General features: G+C 43.2%; 1 protein-coding gene across 1 annotated transcript in view; it reads right to left on the bottom strand.

Moving 5' to 3' along the window:
* slc22a23 (solute carrier family 22 member 23) overlaps nt 1-14,616 on the bottom strand; it is a 28,628-nt gene extending 14,012 nt beyond the window's left edge. Inside the window, exons 1-3 of the mRNA XM_026146738.1 lie at nt 12,993-14,616; nt 11,292-11,395; nt 9,424-9,578 (exon numbers count right to left, since the gene is read on the bottom strand). Of these exons, the coding sequence (XP_026002523.1) occupies nt 9,424-9,578; nt 11,292-11,395; nt 12,993-13,421 (688 nt within the window). The 5' untranslated portion in view covers nt 13,422-14,616. The remainder of the gene's footprint in view (nt 1-9,423; nt 9,579-11,291; nt 11,396-12,992) is intronic.
* Nucleotides 14,617-15,237: the final 621 nt, after the last annotated feature.

Genomic DNA, 15,237 nt, shown 5'->3' with positions numbered 1-15,237 from the left:
TGAAGCGAGAAGCATACCCCTAGAGTCTAGGGGTATGCCAGTGTTCTAGACATGCTACCTACTATAATATTAATTTTGTCTTTAGCTAAGCACAAACAAACAGATCATCTGACTCCATCTTATCTTATTCTTTGCATCTTCTCCTGTCAAATCAAACCCTTTGCATTTTGTATTCTACGCGTGTGTCGAAATACAAAAATTCGCTATTGTAAGGTTAAAAAGTTTTGTTTGTTAAACCTTAATTTGCTTTACTTACAGACAACACTAAACACCAAACTTTATCATCTGGAAATATAAAATTATTATTGCACTTTTACTCAGCTAGTATGCACATGTAGTCAGTTTGAGCTGCAGTCACTCAATATTACCTTTGTTCACAGTCAATAAGACTGAATCACAATCGAAAAGAGAAAATCAACTGTACTTTGGCAAAGGCAATGTATCCCTAAAGTAACCTCACAAAAAAAAAAAATGCTACCCAACTCTCTGGGGGAGGAGCCTGATCCTGCTGACTCTACTGGGATATCAATACGCACACACAAACAGGCATGCTGGCAAGGACCTTTTGTTCCAGCTGAGTGGGAGAATGGCTCTCCTTGTGCTGATTATCTCACTGCCCACTGCCACCCTCCCTCCTGTGTGCAAACCCCCCCCCCCACCCTTCCCTCTAGCTCATCAGTGTGGTTGAAGTAGCTTTCACACCCTCCATAAAAGCACCTCCACCCCCAGCACCACCACAGTTTTTTTAATCCCCCCACAGCTTCTCATACTTTGCATCTAAAAGTGAACAGTCATACAGAAAGAAAAAGGGTCTGAATAAAAAGAAGCTGATAGAATGGTCAAACTAATTTTCAATGATGAATGGTTGATAGTACTACCACACACACATACACACACTTTTATGTTGTCTGCTGCTCCCTGGCTAACCTTGCCTCCGGCATGAGAACAGCATGGAGAGACAATTAGCTTCCTAACAGCATGAGCTCAGAGTGAGAACCACAGTCTGTGTTTGCGATTATGACGAAGATTTATAGCTCAGCTGGTGATGGGAAAAGATATTGTTGAAATTTTGGAAAAAGGGAGTGTCGTGTTCCTGAAACAAAAAGCTATACTGGAGCCAAAAAACAAACAAACACCCAAAACTATTATAACAAGCTTTCATTAACTGTTCTTAATTGTTTAACTTACAGAGTTGCTATAAGTTAAATGCCACTGTTAGTATGCTAGCTTGCTCACAATACTGCAAGCTAAGATGCTAATTAGTGCTAAGCATGAAATAGAACCAAGAGAGAGATGGGATTTGTTAGGTTGTAATTGAACACTAAGAATCGCAACAAACATGACAAATTGACATGAGACGACCATGCAGTGAAAATGTATGCTATGCCTTCTGATGATACTGCCTAAGGGAAGCATATATAATGTAAACAGAATTGGTCCTAGCATTGAACCCTGTGGAACACCATAATTAACCTTGGTGTGTGAAGAGGACCCTCAGTTTACATTAACAAATTGGAGTCTATTAGATAGATATGATTTAACCCACTGTGATGCAGTACCTTTAATGTCTACAGCATGGTCTAATCACTCTAATAGAATATTATGGTCAACAGTATCGAATGCTGCACTGAGGTCTAGCAGAACAACCACAGAGATGAGTCCACTGTCAGAGGCCATAAGGAGATCATTTGTAACTTTCACTAAAGCTGTTTCTGTGCTGTGATGAGCTCTGAAACCTGACTGAAACTCTTCAAATAGTCTATTCCTCTGCAGATGATTAATTAGCTGTTTTAGAACTACTTCAAGAATTTGTTAGATAAAAAGAAGGTTGGACACCCCCCAACCTGCTCGGCCTGTTGATTAATTTAAACTAACATAATCATCCTGTTGCAACCAGGTTTCTAACAGGCAGAGTAAATTGACTTGTTTATCAATTATTAATTCACAGTTAGTTTTTAGTTTATTTTTTGTCTGTTTGGGAGCTGACACAGTGGGGACTCTGTGGGGATGGGATTTTTTGGGGGGGGGGGGGGGTAACAGGAGGCGAGAAGTAAGAGGAAAGGCGTGTAAGACTGCAATTCTGCTTCCTGGTGCCAACTCTGGATAGTCACGTTTTGGGTGTTTTCATAAATTTGGCCAAATTTCTAGAAATTAGAACTGCTCCATCCAAAGTGGGATGGATGCCGTCTCTCCTAAACTGACCAGGTTTCCTCCAGAAAGCATCCCAATTATTTATAAAACCCACATCATTTTTTGGACACCACTCAGACAGCCAGCAATTAAAGGAGAACATGCACCTAAACATGTCACTCCTGTCCAATTGGGGAGGGGACCGACTACAGTTAACTACAGAGTCCAACATTGTTTTGGCAAAGTAACACACAATTCAATATTGGTTTTAGTGACCTCCAACTGACGTAACCCGGTGTCATTACTACCGATGTGAAATTTAATGTTATAATTTATTGAATTTATGTTTACCCTTAGCCAGCAGTTTTAAATTTCCCTTAACGTCGCCTGCTCTGGCCCCTACAAGACAACTGACTATGGTTGCTGGTGTCTCTATCGTCACGAGCCCTAGTTCGATCCTGGGAGGAAGCACAAATCCCTTTGGGTTGCGTCAGGAAGGACATCTGCAGTAAGGAATTTGCAGAGTCAAACATGCAGAGCTACCCACTGTTTTAACCCTTTGTGAATAGAAGCAGCTGAAAGTAGCTTTTACTCTCCAGTGTGAAGATTTGTGACTTTTATAACACTGTTCACCTATTCACACACACACATTCATTCAGCACTTTCTATTTCTTTTTAACTAATACATACAGTCTCTCTCACAATAATGAATGTTTTGGGGGAAATGTAGGGTTCAGTATCTTGTGCAAGGACAGTTCAACACGAGACTGGTGGAGCTGAGGCTCATACCATCAATCTTCCACCTGAATTTCAATTCAGTTTTGTTTATATGGCACCAAATCATAGCAGTTGCCTCAAGGCCTTTTATACTGTAAGGTAAAGACCCTACAACAATAAAAAGAAAACAGAAAACAGTCATGCTGTTAGCATGTGAGGATTTAACTTAAAATAAAATACCAATTGGAATTTGGACAGACCAAACAAGCACTATGTAGACACCATATGGGGCTCCTGAAACCCCGCTAGGCATTTTTGTGGCATTTTATAGACTAAACAATATTAATCAGTCATGACACAAATCTGTTTCAGCCTAAGGGGGTGACTTCATAGACAACTTGACAAGGGCACAGCATCTGAGTCAGCAGAAGTCCTCACCATGAGCTCAAAACTGCACACACCTGCATACACCGTATAGTGCTTGTCTTTGTCATTTCCTACAAGGAAATCAAGGGGCAGAGACAGAGAGGAAAAGGCAAAGGCATTAACCTTGTTCCACTACTCTAACGCAACTGCAGCCTACTTCTTCTGGGCCCATGCAAATTACATTCACTGAAAATCTTTTGAGAAGCGAATACCAATCCCCCTCTAGGATTCAGTAATGGTACTAAAAATTCTGCAGCTTTCTACAGTTGCTCCAGTGAATCTGCTGGGATTCATATGTTTGATTCACATGTTGACCCAGTTTATGGAGAAAAAGAAACTTACCAAATGTGTCTGTATAAACTTTTCAAATGACTCCTGCAGCATAAAATCCACTTTTCTGCCGCAGTATGCTGCAAACCAGAACATTCAAGTCAAGTCGGAGGTTCGTCAGTACAAGAGAAACTCTTTCGTGTCGATTCTGAATCGAGTCTGGAGTCCTTATTTTTACTTGAATGTGCCAACGACATTTGGACACTTTGGGGAGGGTAAACAAGTTATAAATAGAGCTGACTATCAGTCATCATTGGTACTACTGAACAAAAATGTATTTCTCCAAGCTTAATTGCAATGCAGGAAGGAACAGTATGTGAAACAAGATATACAACGGCTGTTTAATCAGAACTTACATCTATTAAAGGTGAAATGGAGTCATCAGGCAAACTTAATCAGGAAATAAAGCAGGTGTTAAAAGGAAGAACACGAAGAGCGAATCAATGATGAGAAATAAAACTAAACTAAATAAAACTCTCGTAAGCTTGTTAGCGAACATGTGCTTATTTACACATCCAGTAGATACATTTTAAAACTGTGTCTGTGTCCAAAGAGTCCTTGGGGAACTACGTGGCTCTTTAGCTGTTAAATGGTGCAGTGTGTTCACACAGAGTGTGCCAAGCTTTTGTTGAAAAAAACCTGCCAGCTGTGGCTAAAATTTGCACTTTGATACTGAGCTAAAACCCACACAAGGAAATGTAGTCTGAAAACAAGGTGAAAATACTTTTTTCAGTACTGTACTGAAGTACCATTGGGCTATACGAGATATCAAAAAAGTACATGTAAGTACAACACACCATGACGCACTGTGCGTTTTGTATTTGACAAAAAAATAAAATCAACGTGCACTAAAGGTGCTCTATATTTGGATATATTCAGGGTTATATGAGAACTATAAACTACATGGCATGTTCACATATGGTCTATGAACCAGTGAATTTTGTCAATAATTACTGCTGTAAAAAAGCATATTTTTGTACACTTTTTCAAGAAGACTATGTCTCCAGGATTGTTTTCAGTGTTTGAGCAAAAAGAAAATAATGTCTGAATTGTAAGTCCAAAATTTAACATCTGTGGATGTTGGATGCTTGGTGGGTTAACCTGCTAACCAGAAAATCCAAATTTCAAATGGAAATACATCATGATGTTACGCAAAACTGGAGGAAGGATCCCACTCCCACCACAGACTTATTGTATGTAAGCATGAGTTGGAACCAAGTCCACCAGGTTTTGGATTCAAACACCCAGTTTCTCAGTTTTGGGTGGCTTACAAATCAGTAACTGCATAACTGCAGTAACTGCATAACTGCAGGCTCTTATTCCCAGCAGGTCAGTTAATGCCAGGGTGTTGGTGTGGCTCGTTACACAAAAGCGGACACATCAAGTTATGGCGTCAGTGTTGTTCTCAGCATGTAAACCTAAGCAGCAAGTGAAAAAAGTCGTAAGAAAAAAGGAAAAGCAAAGTGCAAAACGCAAAGCTAACAAAGTGCCTGGCGTCTGACTGAATGCCTCTCTGGCAGTGAGTTGACATGCTTCATTAGATTTTGTTGGTTTTAAAAAGACTGTTTCTCATTGGAAGTATAGCAGCTAATGTAAATATAACCATCTCCTGAATAAAATCCATGGCCCACAACTCAAAAGTTTAAAAAAATGTGGAACAGAGGTCTATTTTAAATACTTTGTCCAAAGCGTGCATAATCGTCAGCCATGTTTTCATGACGAGGCTCAGCATTCTCTTCTGAAACAGACAGAATAAGAAGGAAAAAAGCACGAGGAAAAGGAAACGCTATCCCCTGCAGTTCCCAGAGGACAACTCAGAGGAAGGTGCCATATTACAAACTAATAAGCCCGTGCAGAAATTGTGAAACAACCAAAAACGCACTACAACGCACTATAACACACTACAACGTGCACGTGAACACATTTATATTAGGCAAGCTTCACGGCAGCTCAGTGGATTTTATTATGTGCTGTGTGCTATAGAGAGATAACTAAAAGATGAGAGATTTTAAATGAGCCTCCAGAAAATGAGCGCGCGATTGTGTGAGCGCTGGTAGTAATAAGGATGATGGGGTGAAAGGGTGAGGGAGAGAGGGAGGAGGAAGAGGATGGTGTGAATGGGGAAGTTGAGGTAAGCAAAGAGGGGGGAAATGGAAAGGGCTGGAGAGCTGCTGGATTTAGAAACTGGAAGTCAGCGCTGCATTCACAGCAGCAGAGGGTGAAAGGAGGTGGAGGATGAGGCAGGCAGAGAAGAGTGTTTTTAGACGCGATAATGCAGACAGAGCAGTGCATCCACAGCATGGACAAAATCATCTATAATACAGAGCACGCGTGCTACATGCTTATTTTTGCATTTCTTCTTCCTGCTGCATGCTATTTCCAACTCAGCACTCCAACAGACACTGCAATTATGTGCCTCTGTTGTTCCTCAGCATCTGTTTTTAACAGCACGTTCAGAACACTGAGACACTCTCTATTATTTTGCTTCCCTACTACAGCTCATTGGGTTTGAAATGTAACATGACTTTGGGATTAAAATATTGCCTCTGAGCTTTAATTTGAGAATGTTTACATCAATAATGGCTGTAAACATCTGGCCCCTTTATGCACCCGGTTCCCCTGTTATGGCGCAGTGCAGCTGGATAATAATACTGAACATTACAGAATAGCCAGCCATAGGGGGGGTTATGATCAAAAAGGAGCATTCTTGACTGGTTAGTTCAATCACATGACCTTCATTTAGTTTCACCTGCCCCCAGCCTATCAGTGAGCAGTGAACATAGACACAATTACTCACACTCACATTCACAGCTAAGGGCAGTGTAGAATCACCAGTTAGAATAACATGCATATCTTTGGACTGTGGGAGTATCAGGGTACTCCACAGAAATTGCTGTTTAAGTGAGCGAGTTAAAACTAGGCTTTTGAAAAGTTCAAACAAAACGAAACGATTTGCAAACTTGGAAAATGGACGTGTTTATTGAGCCTCTAATTGTCAGCAGTTGACTGAGAGTAAACCATTTTCTAAAGCATCCTACGCAATAAAAGTTGTTAAAAAAGCAGGAGCTCAGCCTGAAAGCTGTGTGGAGACAGTTTGGTCAGTTTGCTTTGACTGCTTTCCACATAAGATAGGATGCAAACTTAGAAAGATTCCCAGCTTGTCCGATCGCCTGGCTTGCTGTGTTTCTCTTGCACTGCAGGACGTCTTTCCTAGATCTCAGAGAAGATAGCACAGTCACGGCATCATTAAGCTGCCTGGGGAATACCAGGTGCTTCGAAGATGAAACAAAAGGAAACGACCACTTAAAATTAAATCCAAGGTAGCCATTACAGGCAAACGAACAAAACAATATGTCGTTGACTGACTTCACTATTTCTGTCCTACTCTACCTCTCTTGGCAAACAACAGAAGGTGATACCAGTAGAGTATGAAGAAATTTTCTATTAACAGTTCCACCTGCATGTGTGTGTTTTTAGCTTGCAATGAAAACAACTGCAAACTGTGTTCCACTGTTCTGTTGTCAGGTGTAAGTACAGTATATAGTCTTTACTGTTAATGGGATGCCAGCATCTATTTTCACTGTCATAGTCTGAGTTCACTTCAAAGAGCACCAATCTGTGGCGGGGAGCCGAATGTTCCTCCTACTGCATGCATCCACACCTCACACAAACACCTTTTTTGTTGCACTTCAAAGTGCATACAGACAATCTGTTGTCTCACACACACACACAAAAATAATCCCACACACAAACAGTTACTTATCCCATCATTGTTAGCTTGGAACACACAAACAAGTGAAACACAGAAAAACTGCCCCACGCTACAGACATTTTTCTTTAGTAAGCAGACTGTGAAAACAGCAGCGAAAGGGGTGAAGCAATTCATTAGCCAAGTATAGGATCAAATGTATGCTGTGTGACATTCATGTATGTGAGAAAAAAGTTCAATAATGATAATGAAACAAAAAACAGGCTTCTGACTTTTTAGGAACAAGGTGGGAAACAACGTCTTTTGTTTAAATGACATTTTTAAAAATTTGACAGCCCACAAACATGACGCCCCCGAGAAAAAGCTAAGCACATCCTTACTGCTTCCATAGGAAATACAAGTATTAAAGCGGGGATCATACTTTCCACGGCTGCGAGTCCACTAGGGTCTGCTTGGGTCCCAGTGACGTACATTTAGTCATCAGACTGTTAGTGCAAGGGTTCGTGTGAAGGTCTGTACACCTGCCTATTTTCTGCGACCACACAGATGTTTTCTCTTCTCTGGAACAAGAACTTGGCAGCATAGCTTAGGTTTGTAAAGCTGCAGATGAACAAACCACAAAACTTGTGAAACAACGTCCTTTGGACAAACAAGACCACATTGGAGATTTGGCCACAGTGCACAGCACATCACCACAAACACCTCATACTAACAGTCGAGTACAGTACTGAAGGAGTGAGGAGATCATATTCTGTGGCCTTTCGTACATTTTCTATTATATCATATTCTTTGTAACGACCCAAACTCCAAGTGGTTATCAGTAATATCAAAGCGAAACCTATTATGTTCATTTCCATTTACACATTTTTATTCTTGGACTTGTTGATTCACTCATGATTCATAGTTCAAAACAACCCTAATGCATCTTATACTGGGCCTTCATGCAGCCACACAGTTCATCTTTTAGCTCCCTTCCCCTCCCTTTAACACTTTGTTTCCTGATCGCGAGGGGCTTCTGTGCTCACAGCAGAGCCAAGAGTACAAAAAACTACCTGAAAACAGCATTTTAGAGCAGCCTGAAGCCCGAGCTGTTGTTTTACAGGGATTAATAGCATAGGGACTGATCTCGCTATTTAAAACTTTGGTCATGTTTACAATATGATCATCCCCCATTGGAACAGTATATTCGTGCAAATATTGGATTTATAAGCCATAAAAACAAATATTCTCATATCCATCACAGATTAAATCTGATTCCTCACAAGGCTCTTGGCAGACAGCTCAGGGGAATCTATTTTGCTTGTTTGTTTTCAAAAGCAGTTCAGATGAGATTTATCCAGGACCCCTGCAGAGAGGGACAAAACCCACCCCAAAGCCTTATCTTCATAATGTATGACTAATCTCACTGTGGCCTGAGAAAGAGGGGGCAAACAGAGCAATGAGAAAGAGTGAGCGAAGCGGTGAAGAATGCAAAGGGGTCAAATTGAAAGTATCTGGTGTCGGTTTTAAAAACCTCTGACTCTTCTGCAGAACGTGACACAAGGAGAATATGTTTGGAGTGAAAAAACAACCTTACTGTAAAACATATTCCACTTTAACATTGAGCAACAGAGTATCATGGTGTGCTGTAGCAGCTAACTTTAACAATAAAAGCATATCATACTTCAGATTCAGCCACCAGATCCACTAATGGAAGCTCCTAATAGAGATTCAGGGCCAGGGTTAGTGTTACTACCTATGATGACTTACACCTCAGAGAGCTAAGTAGGCGAGTTTAAGTGCAGTTAGTTTTTCTAAGCATCAAAGTTGAGTTATATGATTCCCTTGACTGTGTGATGTTTTCCAAAGAGGTCAAGGTGGAGTGTTTAGAAATGATCAATTATGCTGGAGTATTTAAACTTCCACCCAAGATATCAGTCGATACATTTAACTGTTGCTGAGTTATGATCAAATTCATTTCGGCTTTAGCAGATTATTCTAGGCTTTCATAATAGCATTACTGCCATTGCCAAACACAGCAAAGGATACACCAGGAAAGAGAACAGAACAGAAAAAGGAGAGAAGAAAAAGACCAAGCAAACAGGCATGAGAAGGTGAAGGCTTGTACTTACTGAGCACGTAGAGGGAGAGAGCAAGGCCCGCCAAGCAGAAACCCTCAAAGAAGCGCAAGGTGCTGAACATGGTGACATTTACAGAGAAGGCAACACTCAGACCAAACACCAGCATGAAAAGCACCGAAAGGATCAACACTGGGTGTCGACCAAACCTTAGAAACAAGAGAGAAAGACAGGGAGATAAAGACGTAGCAAAGAGCTTAAAAACCCAGTTAAACTGAGAAAGAAACTTTTCATGTAAAGTCCGGAGAAAGAGAACATTGCATTCATCGTTTCCTTCAGACTCTAAGCACGTCCTGGTCTGGAGGGGCGGGGGAGGGTTAGGAGGTCACTGGGTCAGGTCCCAACTGAGGCCTCATGGCCCCCGTTGCTTCTTTACATTGTTTTCTTTACATTGTTGTGCATAGTTGCTGATCCCTAACACAATGCAGGTGCTTATTTTCCCACGATGCCACTCGGGCGGCTTGCAGACGGCAAAAGTGACCATAATTAACTTGATGACAGTGGCATTTTGCTCAGTTACAAAAGATATTGTATCATTTAGCTTTGCAGATAGTTCGATATTTAACCATTAAGGCTCTGCGATACTCTTCTTTAAGCTTCCCACCACTCCTAGAGAAGCTGTCAGACATTTCTTTTTTCTTATTCTCGATAACTCTGGATAAAGCACTTTTACAATCTGGTTAATGCCAATTCCACTGTTTGTCTTTTTAGTTTGAATTTGTTGTTATTGATTTTTGAATGGCTTTAAAATCCTCCTCACACAATTTTAGACATTTTTAAATATCTAGCCAGCTAAAGATTGATGTGACACGACAGTCAACAGCTGATGCTGATCTTCACCCAATCAACTGGTCCGTCCTTCGATAATACATTCACTGGCCTTTTTTTTGTCACCTCGCTAGTACCAGGTTGGACCCTTACACCACCACCAACCTGAGCCATTACATGCAGGATGGATCTTTGCTTTCATGTTGCTTATGGGAAATTCTGACAAGATTTGAATGTAGCAGCAGAAACAGAGGCTCGTGTTTCCATGTTCTATTGTTTAATTTTGGGAAATCCATGCAAACTGTAGCCTCATTTTCCTGTCATTTGCTAACAGCAGCAGTATTCAGTGTGGTCTTCTGCCCGTACAGTCCATCTGCCTCGAGGTTCAACATGTTGTTCAGAGATGCTCCTCTGCATGCCTTGGTTTGAACGAGTGGTGATTTGAGTTACAGTTGCCTAATAATAGCTCTAAGCACTCTGGGCATTCACCTCTGACCTCTGACATTAGGAAGATATTTGCACCCAGGTAACTGACCATTTTCTTTAAACTCTACAAGCTGTGTGGGAAAAGCCCAGCAGATGAGCAGTTCTGACAAGAAAAACCCATCTGCTACCAATAGCCAACATTCAAACTTACTTAAATCACCTTTCTTTTTCAATTTCAACTTCAGCAGGTCATCTAGTCCATGTCTAAATGCACTGAGTTCCTGCCATGTGATTGGTTGATTAGATATTTCAGCTAACGGTTAAAGAGTGGTGCCTAATGAGTGACCGATGAGTCTATATTCTTTGAGTTTATTGAAACAATAATGCAGCACAAAGACATACTGCAGTGTGTTAAAGGGAAAGAAATAAGGTTTTAAAAGAATGGGCAAGTTTAGTTAATCGTTGCTTACACGTTTTTTTCCTTCTTCTAGATATGTTTGGCTTTTCTTTGGGAATTTTTTTTCAGCCTGCCTGAACATGTTTTTCTGATTCCAAGCAGTGCTGAGGACACTGTTACCATACTGTTACCGCCAAATGCAGATCTTAGTTGTGACACCTGGAATTATCCTTACAGTCTAACAAAACAGACAAAGAAGGAGGCAGCGTACCAGTCAGCCATGACACCCATCACCAGGTATCCAAATATGGAGCCCACAAGCAAAGAGAACTTGGCAATGTGAACCTTCCAGGCCGAGTCACACACTAGGTTCCACTGGAACAGAAACAAAAAGAATGAGAGAAACATAAGTCAGATATTGTTTTCAGAGTAAGGCACTCCCAACATGTTAAAAGGGAATAAGACATCAGGAGGAGCTGAGACACTTATAATATGAAAGCTGCACAGAAGCCAAAAAAGAAACGTGGGCTTCTCTCATCAGAATCCTGTCAAACTCTTCTCACTCTCTGACTCACTGTGTTGATAATTCATGAAGTTGGACGCATCTGCAAACATGCTACAAACACTTCTTAAATATTCAAGTGTTCATCCCACATCTATATTTATGTGTGTTTCGGAGAGACAAAGAGAGAGCAGACACAGTGCATGTGGGAAAGCAGCTGTATGTCTGTTATAACAACAATCAATAGTTTCCCACTCTTTCCTCTAAGCCAGTGGGTCAGTGCACACACCACTGCAGCACTCAGCAGCTAAAGTTTAGCCAAGGACACATGCAGAAGCACTACGTGTGCACCATACTTGTGCATAGCCTTGACAGCATCTGCAAGAGAGCCCAGTGGAGTGACTGAGCTGTGTGTGAATCCAATGTTGGTGTTTAACAAAAAATTTACACATCTCCCTGCTGAGCATCCAACTGCACCACGAAGAGTGAGTAGAGAGAGACAGTTAGAGGTTATGCTCTATGATGGCTGGACAACACAGCCACTGTGAGTTTATTAAGTCTGGGCTTTTAGCACCGCTTTTATCTGAGAAAGCAGGTGTCATTAATGCACAAATGCAGAAGCAACGATCAGCACTGTTGCTTATTAACGTTCAGCCTCTTCTTGTCACAGGGATTCAGTTTGGTGGGGTTTTTTTCTGAATTCTGTCTCTGTAATTGGATTCCAAGAAAAAATAAATAAACTAAGGTTTGAACATAAGCACATGTCAGAATTATCCCGCTTGAGGACCCCGGGGCAAATATGTCAAACAGAGTTTCATTATGCTTCTGTGTTTATTGTGCTTGAATACTGCCTCCTCCCACTACCTGTAGAATAGTATGCTAATGTGATCATTACTGTATTATCTGTGCGCTGTGCGATATAAATGAGTCAACCAAAGTTTTCAGCTATTGTGACACAAGGGCTTCAGTATTAGTTTATTGCCATAAACCAGTTGACACTAGCACCAGCAGAGCTCTGGGTAGGAATACTAGTCTTAATGTATGTGCGAAAACCTCCCATGATGCACTGAGCGCTTCTCCTTCATTGGCCTCTTTTGACTCGCCATCTGTTTATATACAACTTCATGTCATTAACTCTTTTTCGGCTCTGTCCTGTAGTTTGTGTATGTGTTAGGCTCTCCGGGCTCCTATTTTCTCTCTTCCCTTTCTCTCTCTGCACACTCCACTCATACACTCTGGAATTCAGGCGCTTAAGTGTAAGATGTAAAAAGAGTCTCATTATTCTCTTTGAACTGATGTACCAGGCAGCACCAGCTCACTCCAAAGCACAATAAATAAATAAACAGTACGCGGGTCAGTGGGTAACGTGTCAATCAACTGTCTGAGGCTGGCAGTAGTGATGATGACGGCAATCCCCCCCACCTACCCACCCCTGAATAACACTATGGGTCTATGGCGCTCACTCGTTACCTTGGTAACCACATTCTGACTAAGTCCCGTCTGCAGCTCCAGCCTCCACTCCTTACAAGCGCACAGCATTCCGACGCCGTCGCCGTATCCGTGCCCGGTGCCGTTGCCTGTGGGCTTCAACGAGGGCGCGATGCTGGTGACGGTGACCGGCGGGGTCGCCGCGGTCCAGTCGCTTTCGTTTGCCAGTGGCTGCACGCAAGTGCCATTGGGCTGCGCCAGGAGGAAGTAATCCGAAAACTGGCTAAAGCCGATGAACAACGCCGGTATCCAGGTCAGGACCACGAGCTGCTTCTGGTGTTTCCCGAAGCCCCCGAGAGACGGCAGAACGGAGCCGTCGATGTGCGGCAGCAGCCGGGGCGCCGGGCGCTCCAACGGGGTGAAGCCGTTCTCAGGCGTGTGGTCCTGCGCCTCCGGCTGTCCCGCTGCCATTACGACCCGGCACAAAGAGAGCAGCTGTGCGCAACAGCGGGCGAAGCGAAGCCCCCACTCTGTCGCCCTCCGCGCACTCTGCGTTAAGCCCTTTGACACAAAGGAAGCTCGCCGCACAGATAAATCCGGTGTACGGCCAACAAAAGCACAAACCCCAAAACACACACAGACAGAGAAAGAGAGAGAGAGGGGGGGGGAGGGAGGTCTCCGGTCCGTGCGGGCGCGCAGATGCACCGAATCACCGAGCAGTCGTCCTCATGGCGACGGGACTTGAAGTGACCGGTGGGTGTCCGAGTGGAGCGGTTGTGTCAGGAGGAGGATGACGCTGTGGAGAGGCTCCCGGAGAGCGGTGGGCTCGGACGGGCATGCTCACGGGCTTTGTATTCCATGAGTGCAGCCGGATCCATCCATGCGCCAGGCCCGGTGGTTGAATGGAAGTGTGATACTGAGCTGCATTCAGATCTTCGCAAGATTTGCCGGTTCCTCATCCGCGAGTGCCACAGGTCTCATACCTGTCCAAAACGCGACCCTCTGCAGGTGCGCGTCATTTATCTCCTCGAGCCCAGAATGCGCGTCCTCGCAGACATCACGAGTCCACTTTTGAGAGCGCTGAGTTCAGAGACGCAGTGAAGCACGCTGCTCGGTTTGTCACAGTCTAGTCAATGGGACGCTGTGCCAGAGAGGGGCTTGGAGCAGTAATGGGGGACGGAAGACAAACCCCGCCCTCCTTCGTCGCGCTATGCGCTGCGATTGGAGAGCCTTCAAAGAGCGACTGCACCACTGACGGGCATCTGCAGGCAACAATGATCCCCTTTGTGCAGCCTGTGCCCTCTGCACTGAGCAGAAAGCGTGTCAGGATTACGCACTCATCATGTTTTCCGCTGATTCCACATGATTCACGGTGAAGGGATCAAGTAGAGGGCTCAAGTTTGTGTCTTGTGTTTTTCTAGTCGATTTGTGCCGAAGCGTCCGCCGAACAGCCCACTCAGGCAGTTTTGCGTCATACAATCTTTTTCATAACCGTCATATAAATAGGCAACGTTACTTACTGGTTTGGGGAGACAATAGAAGAAGATGGCAGGGGATTGAAGGAGTGATGTGCTGCACCTCAGACGCGAGGGGGCGTTAGACGATCGCAGGTCGGTTATATCAGCTCTAGATCAGACAATCGGCAAAAATCCAAGAAAGGGAAATAAAAAAAAATAGCCCGTATTTCTTAAGAATGGTGCACGTTGGGACATAAATGAGGGCCAAGGCTCTTTGGTCTTCAGATGTGGCTGCTGATATGGTGATGTGCCAGCGTCTGTCGCACATGTTGTGAGTGACCTTGAGATTCCAGCAAGTGACAGATTTTGTCTCAGGACTGGGAAAAAAGTGTAATGTGTGAAAACTAGTGTGACTTGCGTGAAGCTGTGAGCAGTGTACTCTTGAATGATTTTGAGTGACATGAAGCTGGTGTTCAGGCTGCAGCTCACTGAAGTGACAAAGAGGTGACAACTTGTGCTCAGCCCCAACTCATTTCTCACCTCCTTCTTTATCCCCAGAGCACTTTGTTACGGCTCGACGCTGAGGAGAAGGAAGAGGCTTAAAAAGAACCCAGGAGGCTGTTTTGTCGTGTGTGTGTGTTCCAACCACACCCATGTTGTAGCACATACCAGAGCTGACTTGTGCTCTGCCCTTATTAGAATGCAACCCCATCAGTACATCCAAAAACAACAACAACAATGCAGAACCCCATCTATAGAGGATAACCTTTGTTATTTTGTCACAGCTACAGCTGGCAGATGTGCGGTGCACAGGGAATTGCCAGGTTTCT

Source organism: Astatotilapia calliptera, chromosome 17 (genome assembly GCF_900246225.1).
Source record: "Astatotilapia calliptera chromosome 17, fAstCal1.2, whole genome shotgun sequence".
Taxonomy (NCBI): domain Eukaryota; kingdom Metazoa; phylum Chordata; class Actinopteri; order Cichliformes; family Cichlidae; genus Astatotilapia; species Astatotilapia calliptera.
The sequence above is the reverse complement of the archived record's forward strand: the minus strand, read 5'-3'. Positions and strand labels throughout refer to the sequence as shown.